The sequence below is a fragment of the Leishmania martiniquensis genome, chromosome 29, assembly GCF_017916325.1.
Source record: "Leishmania martiniquensis isolate LSCM1 chromosome 29, whole genome shotgun sequence".
In the NCBI taxonomy this organism is placed as follows: domain Eukaryota; phylum Euglenozoa; class Kinetoplastea; order Trypanosomatida; family Trypanosomatidae; genus Leishmania; species Leishmania martiniquensis.
The window spans coordinates 230,538-248,278 of record NC_090164.1 but is presented as its reverse complement, the minus strand read 5'-3'; the positions used below and the strand labels follow the sequence as shown (position 1 = coordinate 248,278).

Below are 17,741 nucleotides of genomic sequence, written 5' to 3'. Positions count from 1 at the left end.
TATTCAGCGAACCGAGACGTAGACGTGGCACGGCACTGCGTGAGGTGGACCAGACACCAAAGTCCTTGTGGTCTCTGCACCCGTCACACATTCAGGCATTCGCCGGGACCGGTGCGTGCCTTCTCTCCCCCGTCTCTGCCGCTCTCGTTTCGTAGAAAGTGGAAAGCTCCCCTCCGCCCCGCAAGCCGTAGCAGTGGCTGCAGCTCGTAGTAGTGGACGCAGTAGCCTCTCCCTCCCCCTCCTCCTCCGCCCTTCCCTTCCGCCCTCCCTCAACTTCCCCTGCCAGCTTCGGCGTGCGAAGTGCACAGCGCCTCATCGGCCCACGCACCGCCTTTGTACTCCCTCGCCATACACATACCCCCCTCCCCCCATTACCTGTGCGCACAAACGCAGGGGCACGAGAGGCACTGCTTTTATCCCCTTGGCGCGCAGCATTTTTTTTTGCTTTCTTTCTCTTTCCTTCACCATGTTGCTCCGAGCAAGTGCACCCAGCGCTCTGCGCGCCCGCGGCAGCAGCTACTGCGGTGGCGCTCGCATCGGCCTGTATGGCCTTGGCTGCCTGACGGTGCAGCAACGCTTCGTCGAGTATTGGGGCTCGGGTGTGACGGGTCGCACGCAGCCGTACGCACAGGGCGACATGCTCCCGCGCGTCGACAACATGCGCTACCCGGTCAACAAGGCCACCAGCGCAGCAGCGAGCCTTACCGGCAACCAGTCCGGCATCGCCTACGACACCTCCAACATTTTCCACGTGGAGGACTTCAGCCCACTGGAGAAAGAGCACCACCAGTCTCTACGCGGCTCCTCGACGCACAAAGTGGAGCCTCTGCCGCCTCACCTCGGCAAGGATGTCATGGTGTTGCTGAAAGACCTTTCGGCGGAGGGAGCACTGGAGGAGCACTGGTGGCCTCGCGTTGTGAAGGACTTTCCCTCGATGGAGAAGCCGTGCACCGCTGCGTTGAAGGGTGCATGGGAGAAGTTTTACGCAGAGGCGAGCGGCGTTGCACACGACGACGAGGCTGTAAAGGTGCTTAGCAAGCCCTTCCTGCAGACCCAGATGCAGAAGAACTACATCTCATACGCGATGGTGTGGCGCCTGGCCGAACGTCTGTGCGACGCCTTGGACTCTGCACCGGATTTGACGGCGTATGAGAGACGAGCGGGCCGCCTGGTGGTAGAGCGTGTGACAAAGCTGATGCTCGACACAATTGCCGACGAGCCATGGGCACATCAGGAGACCACGAGCCCTTTGCACGTCGATATCTCAAACTTCCGTGCGTGGCATGAGGCTGGCTACTGGTAGACGGTGCGTGTGCGTGTGTGTATGTGTGCTGTCCGAAAGGTGACCCTATGGATGCAAGAAGGGGCGCCAACGATGTTTTGAAGCAACAACGGAAGCATAAGTGCTTCTCCGCGCTGACGCAGTGGAGTCCGCTCCCTTTTTTTTCGCTGCTGACCAGTTTGTGCGTGCGAGCGCGTGTGCGTGAGTAGACATGTGCGCTCCGCGCTGTCAGGCTCGCGTTGACGCCTCTCTCTCTGCTTCGCAAGTTGACGACCGTCCGAAGGGATGCGTATTTGTGTACACGTGTGTCCTTCTCCGCGAGCGAGATGGAATACAAGCAGCCCATTCGAACACCCGCCTACACACCCAACAGCAGCGTATCGGCGTCAGACTCGATTGGAGGCCTCGTATTTGTGGATGCGCCCTCTTCGGTGGAAATGCCGCCGCGAGGAACTAGCGATGACGCTAGCAGCGTTGCGCTCGAGACGACATGCCTCCGATTTGATACGGTCGGCACTTCCCCTGTCTAGGAATCTGTGCAGAGCACATACTGCCACCTCGTAGGCAACCTGCCTCTCTTTCGTACTCGTCACACCGTGTTGTAGTCCATCCTTCCCCCTTCCCCACTCCCCTTGACTCTTCCGTCTATTTCTTTTTCTGCACCGCTGGCTGCCAAAGAACGCAGGTCATCAGCTAAGGTCAAACCTCAACATGCCACTTGGAAGAGGCAGGGGTGCATTTCAACGTCGCGGCGGCGCTGCGGCGGCGGCCCACAAATCCGCTCCTCCGCCAGTGAAGCGCTCTGTAGTTCCCTCCTTCCCGGTGGTCTCTCGCGCTGCTGAGCCTTCAGCGACGTCGAAGCCGATCACGCGTCATCCTTCTCACCAGCGGGCGCAGCAGGGACAAAAGCGGCAAGGCAGCCTCAGCGTGCACGACGATGACGACGCCCCGCCGGTGGCGGTGAGCGCGCGTCGCGGAGCGATGGCAGCGACCGAAGAAGAGGGCAGCGGCTTCATTCCACCGGTCCCGCAGCAGCAGCGCGGCCGCGGCGGCGATGGTGGGTTCCGTGGCGGGCGTGGCGGCTCTCGCGGAAGGGCATCTGCGTCGTCCTCTCCCACCTTCTCGTCTCGTGGCCGCGGGCGTGGCGGCTCTGCGTACCCATCACGCCGTGGAGCTCATCAAGGAGACGCCACCTCCCATGACAGAGAAGAGCTCGACAGTGACGAGGAGGCCACCCGCGATTCGAGCACAGCTAAGAATGGCGGCCACACGCGCGTTATTACCACCGTGACTGCCAGCGGTACGGAGATACCAAAGAAGCTCAACACGAAGGTCTTCATCGATGGCCTGCCATACACATACACCGCGGAGCCTGGCAAGCCCACGCTAGAGGACGAGGTGCTACAGTTCGCGTTGGCGTGGAAGGTGGGCAAGCCGCTGCGGCTCATCAAGAAGCCTGGGCAGGGATTTGGCTTCCTCGTGTTTCAATCCCCCCATAGCGTGTCCACTGCGGTGCGGGTGCTGAATCGCCGCAAGTTCCTTGGTCGCACCCTCCGCGTTGAGGAGCCGAAGCCGAAAGACCTGGAGAAGCTGAAGGACATCGGCGGGATGAAGGACATGGGCAAGGACAGCTTCACGCGACAGGTGCTGCTAACGGACTTGGCGAAGGTCGCGCAGCCGGAGATCATCCGCGAGGTGCTGCGCGACGTCGCCCCGCAGCTGGAGAAGAGGCTGGAGGCGATCAAAATGACCTCCAAGAACCGAAAGGCCTTCCTTACCTTCACGACGGCGGCAGAGGTGGAGCCGGCCATTACCTTTCTCGACGGCTTTTACCTCCTCGGTCGGCGCATCAGCGCGACCAAGGCCGCGGCGCCCGGCTCGCTGCCCTACTCACACGGCGCAGTGAAGCCATCACGCGCAGCTGGCGGCGTTGCGGGCAAGAGCCCCGCTGTCGCCTCACTCGCGGCCAGCGGGTCTGCGGCTACGGATGCTGAGGGCGACGAGGCGCTCACGGTCGTGCCGCTCGGCTTAGAGCCGAACAAGGCGGCCCCGGCTTCGCTCTCATCTGCCGCGACTCGTCGCTGCGCGCCGGCCGAACATGTGCCTGCTTCCTCCACCAGCACCGGCAGTAACGTTACCGGGCGCACGGAGAAGTACAACCTTCTCGACGACGGCCCCAGTGATGTCTACGTGGGGAATGTTGGCGAGGATGTGGCGGAGGCGCAGCTGCGGCAGCACTTCGCACCCTGCGGTGCAATCCGCAAGTGCGAGATCCTCGTACACCCGGAGACACACTTGCCCACTGGCATTGCCCACATCACGTTTGCACTTCCAGCTTACGCTGCATACGCACAGGAGCGCTATCACGGCTCTCGTCTGCGCGGCTGCGTCCTCCGCGTGGACCGCGGTGAGACGGCGAGCGTGCCTCTCGCAGCGGAGTTGCCTCCTGCGGAAGCTGAGGACGACTTCGACGAGGATGCGTACATGGAGCGCTACGGTGTGAAAGACAAGAAGAAGTACTTTAAGGGGACATCGGTGGCAGCTGAGATGGGCGCCGACCCCAACACGGATGATGACGATAGCGTCACCGAGGACGTGCTCGCGGGACGTGGCAGGAGCGCCCCAAGCAAGAACGGCAAGCGCAATCGTCGGGACGGCAAGACAGCCACACAGGAGCCGGCAGCGGCAAAGCGCCAGCGCACCGAGGCACCGCCATCAAAGCCCAAGCCAGCCGCTGCCGCCGTGTCGGTCAACGAGAGCGACGACGACGAGGAGCACTTCTTCGATGCCGACACCATCCCAGTCGCAGCTTCTCGAATTGCTGCCACAGGCTCTCCTCGTGCCCCGCGCAAGAAGACGGAGCGAACGGGTGCTGCTAAGGGGCGGTCTGGTCGGGGCAACGTTAAGAAAGCAACAAGGCAGTGAGCGGGGGTGGCGGCACCGCTGTTCCCCCTTCCTCCCTGCCTGGAGGTGAGGGAAAAGGGTACCGAACGCACCACTGCAGCGAGTAATGGATGATATAAGGCTAATGCCAGCGATCTGCCTCCCCTCGCAACGGAGCCTGGGACCTTGAGGGTGTACGGGGCCGCCTTACACCATGTCCTGACACTGCCCGTGCGACATGTGTGATGCCTCCCTATCTTCCTCTCTGCTCATGCGCGCAACAGGCATCCACCATCCCCCCTGCGCACACGCCTTCCGCGGCGGGTTTTGGTGGCAGGGGAGGTGCTGTGCGCTCGCGCTTCTGTGCTAATCTAGCATACGTGATGCCGACTGGTAGCTGCTGAAGGGCTTGCCTTCACAGTTCGCCGCCTGCGCCGACAACGAGCTGTAAAGAGCATCGCTCCGACGTCTCCTCTCTCTTCCCCTCACCCTTTCCACTTGCCGTTGATGCTGCGGCTTCGCGCGCCTGTACGTATCCGCGACCTCTCCCCTCTCATTTCGCGTTCTTCCCATTGATCTATGCACCGCAAGTTTGCGGTTGCTGATCCGTGGCGTCTTTCTCCGTACTTCTCTGTGTCGCAGCCGCAGAGGAGCACCGAAGAAGCGGCGCGGCCTCTCCTCAGAAATTTCCACCGTGCTATATTAGGCTTGGGTACGTGTGTGTGTGTTGGTGTGAGGTGGGGAAGGGGTTGGGTAGGGCGAGCGCACGCATCTTGCTGGCAGAAACGCACACACACACACACACGCGTGGATTGCACGACCGGGCTGATGACCGGCTACGCTATCTTCTCTCGGCGCAAGGCGCTCACTCGAAGGCCAATTATTCGGCGCACCCGCAGCTGGCGCGGTATCATGCAGGTCCGCTTCAACGATAGCCGCGCAGATCGCAACAAGATCTGCATGCAGGCGTTCTTCTGGGCACCGGCGCGCATCTTTGGCTTGGGACTTCTCGCCACCTGCAGCCTCTACTATATGATGGGGCACGACAGCTTCCTGCATACGCTGCTGGGCTACGAGTCAGAGATGCAATACGAAGCACGCGTCAACCCCATTACTGAGGGACCGTCACATAACTTCATGATCTTAGATAAAGACCGCGCCTGGAAGTCGCCGGTGCGGAACTTAGAAAAACCGCTGCATCCAGTGCGCGAGTTCGACTTGCTGCGCGATCCCAAGTCCACTTGATGGGCTGACCAGCGGAGATGGAGGAGGTGGAGGACTTGGAATGGGAACGTGCGGCGACGAGAGAGCTTCGAGAGCGTCGCGCCGCTTCTGAGCTCCGGCGTATATGCGTGTGCGTGTGTGTGTGTGTGTGCCTGCGCAGGGAGCCCGAATGGGAGAGGGTGAAGGCACTGAGTCCGTATGCGTGTTGCTGCTGCGGCGAGCGCCGGTGCGCATTCTAACTCATGCACACACGCGCACGCGGATGAAGCAAGAAGACATCACATTGCAAGCATGCGTATGAGGTGGAGAGCGCCCAAGAGAGAGAAGGGGGAGGGGGGAGAGCTCGATGGTGATCGCATCTTCTGAGCCGCCAGACGGACACCATTTCTTTGTCCCGGGGAGGTTAGCGGGGTAGGACGGCGGTGGGTTGATGTGGATGACCACACACTCCCACCGCGCAAAAATATGGCGCTCGCTGTGGTTGACGACGAGTGCTTGTGGGACATGCGGTGCAGCGACGGAAGCTCTGACTGTGCGCGTGTGTTGGCCGTCGTCTCCCGCAGACGTTTCTTTGTGTCGCCCTCTCTGCCATCTCTATCAAGTTTTCCTCGCCACTGCGCGGCCTCGCCTGCGATTTGGTGCTTCCTCTTCCACGCATCTTGTCTGCCTCACTGCGCACCACCGCCGCCAGTGGAAACGCCACACAAGCATCTGTCACACGCATCTAGGGTGCTGAAGACTGGTGAGGTGCACATCACTGCAGGCGCACCCACCCACACAATCACAACCGCGTCTCCCTCTGCGCTTGCCGTGCCTTTGCGACGCGCACGGTGAATATCAACGGCAGGGGCTTACCCTTTCCTTCTCCTTTGCGCCCAGTGTGTGCGTGGCCAGCAGCTTCGCGCTCTGGGTCGGTCCGCGGCGCTCTCTCTCTTTCTCTCACTCTCTCTCTCTGTGGCGCAGGGTGCTATGGCGGGCATAGACGAGCACCAAATTCGCGAATCGGCGCTATGGGGCCACATGACGCAGGCGCTCGCGCAGGTGCTTCGCGAACGACCCACCAACGCCTTGGATGCACTTGGCGCCGTTTCGAACCGCCTCCTGTCTGGCAGCGCTGTACCCAGCATGAAAGGCACGATGTACGCGGATCCGCGGCCCATCGCACGCGCTGCGGCGCCAGTCGACTCGTTCACGAATACGCGCTGGGCCGCCAACACAAACACTGCCTTGGCGCCACCGCGTCCGCCCCGCCGCCCACGCCGCGCCAACGGTGAAGACGAAGAAGAGGATGACATCTCCGTTGAGAGCGGTGCAGATGACCAGCCGCAAATCGACCTCGCGGATCACCCTGGCGCCCTTAGCGACGTCGTGACGGAGCAGCAGTACTTCAACATGGTTGGGCTCGGCTTGCCGCGGGTGGAGGCGCATCGTTTGTTTGTTGGCCTGCGCCAGCTGATCCGGTCTGAGCCGCTGTCCTCCGTGCGCTTCTGGGGTGTGGTGACGGGAAGCTCGCACGACTATTATGTCGCGGAGTGCCAGGTGGATGCGGATCGTGTGCAAGAGAACGCTGACATGCTCGGTGAGGAGGACGTGGAAGACGACGTCGAAGAGGACGAGGAACACGCCCCTGTTTCGCAGATCGCCGACGTGCTCTGTACCGTGGCGGGAGGTCGTCGTGGCCGCCGTGGGCCACGCCCGTCCACGCCAGCGGAGGAAGCCGGCACGGGCCTCAACGCCATGTGTTACTACGCTTCAACCAACGCGGACCCCACAACCTGGACGCGCTTGCCGGACGTCAGTCCGCATCACATCGCAGTGGCCCGTGCCTTGCGCTGCCGCTTCTCCGGCAACCTCGAGGCCCCAGTGTACGGACACCCGCGCTTTCTGGGGAGGGAGAAGCACTACCTACGCGCTCAGATTGCCCGCATCACGAGCGCATGCCGCATCGCACCAGTGCAGATGTTCACTACCGAGGGTGCAGTGCCTGACGTTGAGGAGGAGGAAGAGGGGGCCTCAGCTCGCCCACCGCCGACGACGGTGCCCGCCTACGCCGTTGTGCCGCCGCTGCTACCGCAAGAGGTGCCGGACGAGGAGGACGCAGACGCCGTTGCGGCTGTGCAGGCGTGGTTCACAGGATACGCCAAGGAGGAGCTGATGCAGGCAAAGGGGTGGTCGCACATTGCCCCGACGGTGCTTAGCTGCGGCCGCGTTACGACGGCGCCGGAAACGGAGGAGGAGGAGCCAGAGCAGGGAGACTCTGAAGGCGAGGAGGGACAGGGTGACCGTGCGAACGCCTCTGAGTCGCCACCGCCGCCGGCACCGGAAATGATCGCGCCATTCCTGTGCGATATTAGCCTGGACGCGCCACTCTCCTACCCTGGACACAGCCGTACGCACCTCGCTCCGTGGACGTTCCGCAGGGCTTACGAAGGGGAGGGAAGCCTGATGGCTGTGTATGTGGCCAAGTCCCTCCGGTGGCCCGGCGCGACCACCTACGCGGTGACGACTGTGGGGCGTCCCGGCGCCTCTTATCAGATGATGTACTATGGCACAGGCCTCAAGGACATGGAGGGAGCCTACTACGCCCCACCCTTGCCGCCCCCGTGCTGTAAAGAGTACGCCGAGGCGCCTGGCGAGTTCGACGGCCAGCGGGACTGCACCATAGATGAGGAGATACGCTACGCGCCGCCCCCTCCGCGCCCGGCAGAGGAGGAGGGCGATGACGAGGAGGACGACATGTAGAGAGAACGGCTTCGACAGTGATGATGGACTGACACGCTCGTTGAGCAGGTAAAGCAGGTGCTTGAGGATGAAGTCTGCTGACGCGCTTTCCTCAGCGCGCGTCCTCATGCCTGTTGTCGCACGACTCGATCCGTTTCCACCTCCTTGCGTGATGCATGTGCGCACATGCGGTGCCCCCTCTCTCCGAATTTCCGACGTGCACTGACACCTGCCGATGGCATCGGCACGGACAATGAAGTCAGCGTGAGGCGGTGGCAACATGTACAGATTGTCTCTGCGCTGCCTCCGTTCTCATTGGCTCAGGGCCGGTAATGTACATAGGGAAGTGAAGAAAAGCGGCTCAGCAGAAGGCGACTGCAGCCTTGAACGAGGCGGCGGGGGCGACCTAAGCTGCGAGCCATGTAGGCCAAGCGGTGCATGGGGAGAAAGGGGGGGCGGACAATCGCGGCTGTCAAAGCCCCTGCTCCCGCTTGCCTTGGCGCCACCCGTCAAGCGACGCACACGCCCGCCACTCTTTCAGTCGCGCACATGAACCCCGAGAACACACACACACACAGAGCACCTCTCGCGTACAAATTTATCGACTGTTACTTCTCCGCTCCCCCCAATGTGATAGCCGTTGCGATCCATCGAGAGGTCGGGGAGTGAGCTGAAGCGCGTGCGACTCTCCAGTGCCCCTTCCTATGTTTTTTTTTTCGCTGCCGCGTGCGCGTGCGTCATAATGTGGTGGTCGATGCTGTACGAGTGAAAGCAGCACGAGAAAACAAAAGATGGAGGAGCGGAGGAGACAGCGAGGGGAGGGGTGCGCGCCTCCCTCCATCTCCTTCCTCCATGCACGCCTTCGCAGTCGAGTGAAGCAGGCTTGCGTGGCCGTTCCACACCTGCAGCGACGCGGTTTGCTCATGCGCTCGCACCAGTACTGTAAAACATTCGAAATAGTGCACACACACATATATATATTATATATATGTACTGTTTGTGTGCGCACAGCGGGTGAAATTCAATCTGAAATGGGAGGCAAGTCGCTTGCGCAAGTGGCTTTGATGCGTATGCTCGCTCTTCATGCCACTGCGCCCCGACACCGACACTTGTTCATGCTGCTCTCTCCTCCTCGCCTCCCACCGACTAATTCCTTTCTCTCCCTGCAACTCTTGCGTGTGATACGATGCACTGCTTCACACATACACACTCGCTTGCATGCGCACCAAGAGGAATACCCGCGACTTTACGCTCGCCGGCATCCGCATTCGCTTCCTTTCGCTTTGCCGACTCGGCGCTCCGCCTCCTCTTCCCCTTTCGCCTTTTTCATTCTGAATGCGGCATCGAGCCTTAGCGGACCCGTGGCGTTGCGTTTCTTCATCTCAGCCTTCGTCTCGTATCAGCGTGGCATTAGTAGCCCCCCTTCTCGTCAGCCAACCGTATACCTCTGCGGACATACCCTCGCCTCCCTTTCCTCCCCCCTCTCTCTCGCTCTTGGCGTAAACGCGCTTCTTGCAGACGTTGTGCAGTATTGCTCTTCCCTCTCCTCACCGTCCTGCGGATTCTCGGCCTCCCTCCCCCTTCACCTCTTTCTCCTTCACCGCCTCACGTTTTAGCGCCCTCTAGTGTCGAGCGTGCTGCAAGCCAAGCACGTCCCCCCCTCCCCCTATCCACGCACACACTGACAGACACGCGCCCAGGCGCACAGCACCAGCGCTTCAGACAGTTTATTCTCCGCCAGCATTGCCCACGCTGTGCGGCACATCCGAGTGTACGTGCTTATACACTCGCCAGACTATCGTTTAAGACGTGCGACACGGACGGGCAGCCACAGCACAACCCCCTCTCCCCCCTTAACGACATCAACAAGAGCCCCATCGGCCTTCGCCGGCATTCCTGTCCTTCTCCGCTCTGGAGCGAAGCCGCTTTTCATCTCTCACCGCTACACCTCCCCCTTTTTTCCTTCTTCGGGTGGCCTCTTCGTACCTCTCGTGCGCTCGCTGCGGGGCGGGCTTCATGGCGGACTTTTCCACGTGCAAGCTGGATGTGAACACGACACTCCCGCTGGTGTGCATCTGCACGCTGCTCTCCTTCCTGTGCGGAGTGGGCATTGGTGCCAATGACCTTTCCGCTAACTTTGCGATGGTGGTGGGCAGCGGCTCACTGAACATGAAGCCGGCCATCATCTATTGCACCGTTTTTGAGCTGATGGGCGCCGCCTTCATGGGCGGCCATGTGAGCAACACAATCCGCAGCGGCATCGTCAACTCTGTACTGTTTGCGCAAAACAAAGATATGGTGGTGATTGGCATGACATGCGCCAGCTTCGCCGCCGCGCTGTGGCTGTACTTGTCCGCGGTGTTCGGTCTGCCAGTGTCCATCACACATACAGTGGTCGGTTCGATTCTCGGCTTTGCGATCTTCGCCAGTGGCGGCTTCGCCTATGTGAAACCGAGCGGGTTGACCGTGGTGCTGGTCTCGTGGCTCGTGGCACCGGTGGCGGCGTGTGGCGTGACCGCGCTTCTGTTCTACTTCATGCGGCGCAACATCTTCACGGTGAAGGGGCGCTCCTTTGAGCTGGCCCTGTCCGTCCTGCCGCATTGCCTGTTTGCGTCCCTCCTCGTGGACTTCTTCTTCATTGTCCTGGAGCAGCCACCGATCATGTCGCAGATATTTGCTCAGCACGTCCCGCTTTACGCCCAGTACGTCATCTTGTTCACCCTCATGCTCCTCTTCTGCGTGGCCGCGAAGGTGTGGGTGTACCCACAGGTGGCGATGTCCGCCATGGGCGCACACTCCTTCGTGTGGGAGAGCGAGGCGCTGCGCACCGAGCTGGTGAACGTCGCGGACGGTTTGCAGCTGGATGAAGTGAAGAGCTTGCCTTTCAAGTCAGGTGGCGTGAGTGCGGCGGCGTCCGACTTGGCAAGGAGGCAGTCCACGCAACTCCACCATGATGAAGGCCACCAGCACCACTCCGCAGCCAGCGCGGCACTCGTCACGTCGGCGGCGGGCAGCGCTGCTCCTGATTCCGCCTCGAACTCTTTCTTGCACGAGCACCTCAACGACATCGCAGCTGACTACCATTCCGCGAACAGCTCCACTCATCGCTGCCCGACCCAGTCCCGCCCCCCCACGCCCGCACCGCTGCACCCGAACGCTTCGTTTGTGCTGTCCTCTATCACCGCCTCAGACAGCTCCTTCGTGCGAAAGGGAGGCAGGGTGCGTCTGACACCCGTGCACACCCGCGGACACTCGCCCGAACTGCAGCCGCGCTCTGCGTCATTCTCCGCCAATACAGCGCTGCTCCAGAATGGCACGAAAGATGCGCATCACCTTCCCGGATTCAATCCCATCCCTTCCGATCGCGAACGCCACCACGCCCATCAGCTGCAGTCGACTGGCGTGGTGACGTATGGCGGCACGGATAGCACGAAGGTGTCCGTAGTGAATGCTAACGGTGAACGGGGGCCAGCCGAGACGCCGTACTTCTCCACATCGGTGGACGTTGAGGAGGATTTGGGCGAGGAGGACTGGGGCATGGACCACCCAATGCAGCCCATTCACTTTGGAGGCATTGTCATCAAGCCCTTCAACCCACGCGCTGAGTACCTCTTCACTGGCCTTCAGGTGGTAGCAGGAAGTATGTCGAGCTTTGTCCACGGGGCGGTGGCTGGCGCCAATGCTACCTCAGCCTTCGCCATTCTCTACGATGCCTTCACGGACCACGCGTTGCAGGAGCCTGGTCTCAGCTCGCGGTGGTCGGTGCTGCCGGCGATGCTGGGCATCGCCATCGGCATGTTCGGCCTCGGCGCGAGCCTCATGAAGACTGTAGGTATGGAGCTGGTAACCGTGACACCGGTACGAGGATGGTGCATCCAGATCGGTGGCACCCTTGTCACGATGCTGCTGACAGGCATCGGTATTCCCGTCTCGCTCTCGCAGTCGCAGGTCGGTGCCGCGATCGGCTGCGGCGTACTGGACGCCAAGCTGGGCGGTGTGTCGTGGGACATCGTTACGAAGGTAGTAATCGGATGGGCCGTGACCCTCATCATCAGTGCGCTGACAACAGGGGTGTCTATGTGGGTGGTCTCGTTGCTGCTCTGCATGTAAGCGATGCCGCCAAAATGTACCCTCCCCCCTCCCTCCCACACACACACACACACACGTATGCAGAGGATGAGTGGTGGAGGCTGCAGAGCATCCATCAGGTGAGCAGCCATGCGCACCGTTGCTGAGGACTTGGCATTTCCCCCTTCGCGCGTCTTCTATACGCCCACAGGTGCGGGCACATATACCACTATTTTATCTCCGCCCAACTTGAGCTGCCAGACGGACCGTTTCGTTTGCCTTTTCTCTTATATCTTCTGTAGCGGATGCCGCTGAATGACGGTTTCCAAAGACCGTGGTGGGGCTGCGGTGTGTGTATGTGTGTGTGCGTGCGTGTGCCAAGCGGGAGGAAGAGAATCGAAAGCGCCGGCTGCCAGGTGCGAAGATGCTACGGCGAAGCCTTACAGTGCGCTAAGTGCAGGCGACGCGTATGTGTGCGCACCTGCGTGTGTGTGGGAACTGCGCCTCTGTTTTTCTTCTCAGGAAAGGGATGATCTTCGTCACTAACTCCCTGCAATGCCGTCTTGCATCCCCTCTTTTCTGCGCCGCCGCCATTTCTTCTCGCTGCACTGGCGGGCGAGACATGCGTAACTGCATCGGCCCCGTACGTGGTAGACCCTCTCACCACGCACGCCGCCGGATTTGCCCACATCAGAACATCACTGGCCCCTCCCCCCTCCCCACCCACCTTTCATCACAGCTCCATAAACTCGGGAAGGGAAGCGGAGGGGAGTCACATCACCACAGAGCACCAGCGGGTATCATTGTTCCGCACGCGCCCTCTTCGTTCTCTCTCTCACACTGGCCGTCGCGTGGACGCCGCTCCTAAGTGCCGAAGTAGGCTTATGCAGGTCTCACCAGTGCTAGCCGGCGCGGCGGTACGCCGCACGGCGGCGGCCTCCGTCGGCAGCGGGCCTCGCACCCAGCTACCCTTTCTAGTCAACGTAGTCAAAAAGGCGCAGAAGTCGCCCAACACGACGACGGCGGCGCTGCCGGCACTCTCCTCCGCGTCGGCGTCGTCGTCAGAGTCACCTATTCCAGCCTCCGCTTTCAAGCCGTACCCGCTCCTCAGTCCCGGCGAGAGCAAACAGGCCGCTAGCAGCTCCCTCCTCTACAAGGACGACGCCTGCGTACTTGTGAACGATGCCTTCCCTAAATCGATGGTGCACTGCCTGGTCATGCCACTCGACCTTCGCCTAGAGTCCCTGAACGCCCTCACCAAGGCGGATGCCCCGCTCCTCCGCCACATGATGCACGTGGGGGACGAGTACGTTCACTACTTGCAGACGACGGTCCCGCACATCTACAAATCACGCCGCTTCATTGCCGGCTTCCACGCCCTCCCTTCGCTTCCCATGCTGCACCTACACGTGCTGTCCATGGATCTGGATAGCCCCTGTCTCAAGAATAAGAAGCACTACAACAGCTTTGCCACGTTTTTCTTCCTCACAAGTGCCCGCATCCTGGAAGACCTGGAGCGGCACGGCCGCGTGACGCTGAACCAGGACGTCGCACGTCTGCTGCAGATGGAGGAGCAGGACATGAGGTGCCTGTGGTGCGGCACCGCACTGGCAAACGTGCCCACCATGAAGTCTCACATACAGAGCTGCCCACAAAACAAAGCTTTGGGGGAGCTGACGTAGAGGTGGCCATGAGAGGGGGCACGCTGGCGGGTGGCCAAGGCGCCGGCACAGGGAGGGGAGGGGGAGCAGGTGACGGCTGTGCAAGGCCGCTGTTCGCGTTTCTCTTGTTCACAATGATTCGCAAGCACACACACACACACACACATACACCCATACACACACGCTTACACAACCGTTAGCGGTGCCCCCCCTCCCCCCACAGAGGAAACGGCTCCAACGTGCTCATCCACAGTAAGGAACCGGATTTCGGGCAACAGGAAGGGCAGCCTAAACACGCCCCCTTGCACAGCGCGCGTATCCATGTGCGTCTAAGTTGCACACAAGAGAAAAAAATATATCGAGAGCGCATGCAATATGCGCCGTTGACGCATCCGCGTCCCTCCGCCTCCGCGACCTCGTCTGCCGGTCTCTTCGACTCCGCCCACCCTATTGCACTCATTTGCCGCTTGCAATTTTTATGAAGGCGTACGTGTGGAGGAAGGGCTGGAGGGGACGCATGCGCTCTTGCGGCGTCGACCCGAGCTCCTCACACCCTCGCATGCACACATAGACACATACACACGCACGCACGCACGCTCCTCATATTATTAGATGACGTCTTAATCTCTTCGCCCACCACTACCGCTCCTCCTACTGGTAGGACTGCTTCTGCGACTGCTTGGTTGCACAGGATCGGCATCCTCGACGCAGAAAGAGCTCCCCTGGTCTCCGCGAGCACGTGTGCTTATAGCTACTTCACTAGCTGGCTTGGCAGCACTGTCAGGCTTACCACTTCCGTTGCACCTACTTGCTGGCCGTCCTACAAGGCGCGCCATGATCCACCCTCAGAGTAGCCTGTTTCGCCGCCGCGAGGGCGGCGCCGGGGACGATGGTGCCCTTAGCTCTCCGTCTTCCCCCGCCCCGCACCAGGCGCGCCCCGGGACGGCAGTTGCCGCACCAGTGCACCCGAACGCTTTGCAGGAGCAAGAGAACGATGCTCTCATGCAGGCGCTGCTGTACGACATGCGCAGGGCCAAGAAGAGCTTCACCAAGATGGGCGATGAGGTGCGGGAGCAGAACGCGCTGCTGGAGCGATTGCGGACTTCCTTCCTGAACGCGCAGCACTCCTTCCGGAAGACGATGCGGAACTTGGACAAGATCGGCTGGGGAAGCTTCAAGCACATGTGGGTTCTGGCGCTCTTTGTGATTGCATTCTTCATGCTGCTCTATGTGATGCTTCGCTTTCGATAAGCTCACGCGCACGCCCTCCATCCCAGTAGAGCGGACCGTGATGTCCTGCTACCAGGCTGGCCGCAGGAGGGGTGGTCGCTGCGTGCATGTGTGCATACGCTTCCGCTCGAGCTGCCGCGAACACACACCCGTTGACTGTTTTAGTCCTTGACCCTCTTTCGTTTGCGCTCCACTCTCTCTCTTTCGCTTGGTGGCATAGGGCTTGGAGGCAGCTGTTCTCCGCTGAATGCGCAAGCTTTCATACACCGATGCCTTTACAGGTGCTGCCCGTTGAAGGGAACCGTCGCGCAAGCAAAGAAAATGAGCCCGCAGTCTTCAGTGTCGTGGGCTGTGTGCTGGCATACACGACTGGTGCGCCTGTAGAAGGAAGACGCATCTGATACACCAGAAGCTCCGCCTCACCCGCCCCCCTCCCTCCCCTTCCGCTCCTTCTCTTTCCGCCGCGAATGGCGAGGAGGAAGGGAGGGAGGGGGGCGGGTGGGTACCGCTAGCGAGCTATTAGAGAGTGCTGGTTCGCTGAAAGGACCAAGAAATAAGGGTATGTCCGTGTGCAGTACGATTGCCCAGCCCTCTTTCCGCCCTTCTACGTGAGCGCACTGGCAGGCGCCTCGCCCTGCATCTCAGAGTACTTGAGCGTTGCGACAGTTGCGAGCACGGACCCACTTGACGTTGCCGTGCCTACCTCAGGTGCATGTTTCCTTTGGCCAACAGCGTTGATCCCCCTCCCCCTCCATCTTTCGGAGGCACAAGACGCACACATGTGAGTTAGCGTGTAGGGACCCTCTTATCGCCAGATGCTTGCGCTTCTCCCCTTACCTTCCGCTTCTCCCTCTTGCCATACCCTCGCATCATCCTTCTCTTGTTCTCGGGCATACTCCTGCACCCGTAACATGCACATGCTTTCGCGCATACATCATCTACCCCTTTACATACGCGCGTGTGCGCTTCTCCCTCCCTCCCTCTCTCGCTCTCGCCTGACACATTGATGTCTGCATGCGCGCATGTACGTTTGCGACCCGTGTTGCAGATAAGAAGTCGTCGTCTCCAACCCTTTCCCGCATTTCGCTTACGATTTCTTTCCTTGGCTCTTCACGCACATCGTCGCTATCCTCGTCACTCGAGCCCGTGCGTGCGTCTCAACGTCTCGCTCTTGCCCTGCATCTTTGGCTCTGCCACTCCTCTGCGGCTGAAAAAAAAGACGACGCAAAGGGGAGGGCGCAAAGAAAAAAAACACCGCCACAACAGAGCGAAAAAGGGGGCGCGGATTTAGGTGAAAGACGGCATCTTCACATCGACGTCGTCAGAACCCCCCCTTCCTCTTCATCTCGCCGACTCGCTGCACACTCGAGGAGGTGCATTAGCGCAGGCGCAGGCAGCACAGGCAAAGCGACCCCCTCCAACGTGGGAGACGAAGAGGCGTACGCTCCCGTCCCCAAGAAGAAGAGAAGAAAGGCAAACCCCTCGCCAAGGGAGCACTTGTGGGAGCCTCACCTCTTGTTTTCACCGCTGTTTTCTCGCTGTTGTGTAGGCGCGTGCGTACAATTACGTGTGTGTGTGTGTGGTGGCGGTCGCTCACTCTCTGTCGCATCCGCTTGCGCGCTCTCTTCTTTCTTCCCTATCCCCGCAGACACCGACGCCGCCCCCCTCTCCTTCTCCCTCCCCCACGCACGACTGCCTGTGTGCCGGTGTTCTTCTCCTTCGTGTTCTCTTCATCTCTTCAGCGTCCTCTTTTTTTCTTTCGCATCTTCAACTTCCCCCCTTCGAGTGCTGTCTCGCATTCTCTTCCCTCTCGCAAAGGCTCCCCGTAAAAGATCATCAAACTGTCGCCTCCCCCCTCCCCCTCTTTTCGTTTTTTTTGTTCTTCTGTTTCATCCGGCATTCTGTCTTCCCGTCGCACCGCAGCGAGCAGGCGAACACAAACGCCAAGGAGCATTGCCCATCAACACATCGTTGTTGCAGAGCTCCGTGCGTCTCTGTTTTCCTCCCCGCCTCCCCTCTAATTCTAAGCGGCAGCAACAACAGCAGCAGCAGCACAAGGCAGAAGGTGAAGCGAAGCACACGTGAGGCGCACGGGCATCGACGTTGTTCTCTCTCTCTCCCTCTCCTCTTTGCCTCTCTGCTCTTTCGTCGCTGTCTGGTCCGTGACGCTCCATCATACACACTGACACACACACACACACACGCACACCAGTGCAGCAGAAGGAGAGAGAGCTCTGTCGCTTTTTCTTTCTTTCTTGCTCTCCATTGCTTTGGTGTCCATCAACTTTTTCTTTTCTGTGGTGATTTTCGTCCTCCCCTTTTTTCTTCATATATGCTTGACACTCGTAAGGCAACCCGCAACCACAGACAACAAACAACCGCAAACAGCACCCCGTAAACTCCCCTCTTCCTCAAAAAGAAAAAGGAGACACTGAACAGACAACATCAACAACAAAAATTTTTTTGCCATTCGCGTATTGCCGAGCCTCTTTTCTCGGAAAGAAGAAAACAGGCGGGGAGGAGAAGCGGAACACACACACATACACACACGAACAGACAGAATTTCTCGCTCTCCCCCTCTTGCGTCCTTTTTTTTTTGTTCGAACGTCGGCAGCCACATTCACGTGTATAAACCGATACGCGCCCAGAAAAAAAGGGGAGGGCGCTGCCTC

General features: G+C 60.2%; 7 protein-coding genes across 7 annotated transcripts; all 7 read left to right on the top strand.

Moving 5' to 3' along the window:
- Positions 1 to 466: 466 nt before the first annotated feature.
- On the top strand, positions 467 to 1,303 carry LSCM1_04356 (uncharacterized protein; the record flags this gene model as incomplete). The annotated part of the gene is made up of 1 exon (XM_067321865.1): positions 467 to 1,303. One exon carries the CDS (start codon positions 467 to 469, stop codon positions 1,301 to 1,303), a length of 837 nt encoding a protein of 278 aa, XP_067176960.1.
- A 690-nt stretch (positions 1,304 to 1,993) lies between these two features.
- On the top strand, positions 1,994 to 4,207 carry LSCM1_04355 (uncharacterized protein; the record flags this gene model as incomplete). The annotated part of the gene is made up of 1 exon (XM_067321864.1): positions 1,994 to 4,207. One exon carries the CDS (start codon positions 1,994 to 1,996, stop codon positions 4,205 to 4,207), a length of 2,214 nt encoding a protein of 737 aa, XP_067176959.1.
- A 786-nt stretch (positions 4,208 to 4,993) lies between these two features.
- Positions 4,994 to 5,410, top strand: LSCM1_04354 (uncharacterized protein; the record flags this gene model as incomplete). The annotated part of the gene is made up of 1 exon (XM_067321863.1): positions 4,994 to 5,410. The coding sequence occupies one exon, from the start codon at positions 4,994 to 4,996 to the stop codon at positions 5,408 to 5,410; it is 417 nt and encodes a 138-aa protein (XP_067176958.1).
- Positions 5,411 to 6,358: 948 nt separating this feature from the next.
- LSCM1_04353 (uncharacterized protein) lies at positions 6,359 to 8,131 on the top strand (the record flags this gene model as incomplete). The annotated part of the gene is made up of 1 exon (XM_067321862.1): positions 6,359 to 8,131. One exon carries the CDS (start codon positions 6,359 to 6,361, stop codon positions 8,129 to 8,131), a length of 1,773 nt encoding a protein of 590 aa, XP_067176957.1.
- Positions 8,132 to 10,126: 1,995 nt separating this feature from the next.
- LSCM1_04352 (uncharacterized protein) lies at positions 10,127 to 12,220 on the top strand (the record flags this gene model as incomplete). Its single annotated transcript, XM_067321861.1, has 1 exon — positions 10,127 to 12,220. One exon carries the CDS (start codon positions 10,127 to 10,129, stop codon positions 12,218 to 12,220), a length of 2,094 nt encoding a protein of 697 aa, XP_067176956.1.
- An 842-nt stretch (positions 12,221 to 13,062) lies between these two features.
- Positions 13,063 to 13,860, top strand: LSCM1_04351 (uncharacterized protein; the record flags this gene model as incomplete). The annotated part of the gene is made up of 1 exon (XM_067321860.1): positions 13,063 to 13,860. The coding sequence occupies one exon, from the start codon at positions 13,063 to 13,065 to the stop codon at positions 13,858 to 13,860; it is 798 nt and encodes a 265-aa protein (XP_067176955.1).
- Positions 13,861 to 14,673: 813 nt separating this feature from the next.
- On the top strand, positions 14,674 to 15,090 carry LSCM1_04350 (uncharacterized protein; the record flags this gene model as incomplete). Its single annotated transcript, XM_067321859.1, has 1 exon — positions 14,674 to 15,090. One exon carries the CDS (start codon positions 14,674 to 14,676, stop codon positions 15,088 to 15,090), a length of 417 nt encoding a protein of 138 aa, XP_067176954.1.
- Between the last annotated feature and the right edge of the window lie 2,651 nt (positions 15,091 to 17,741).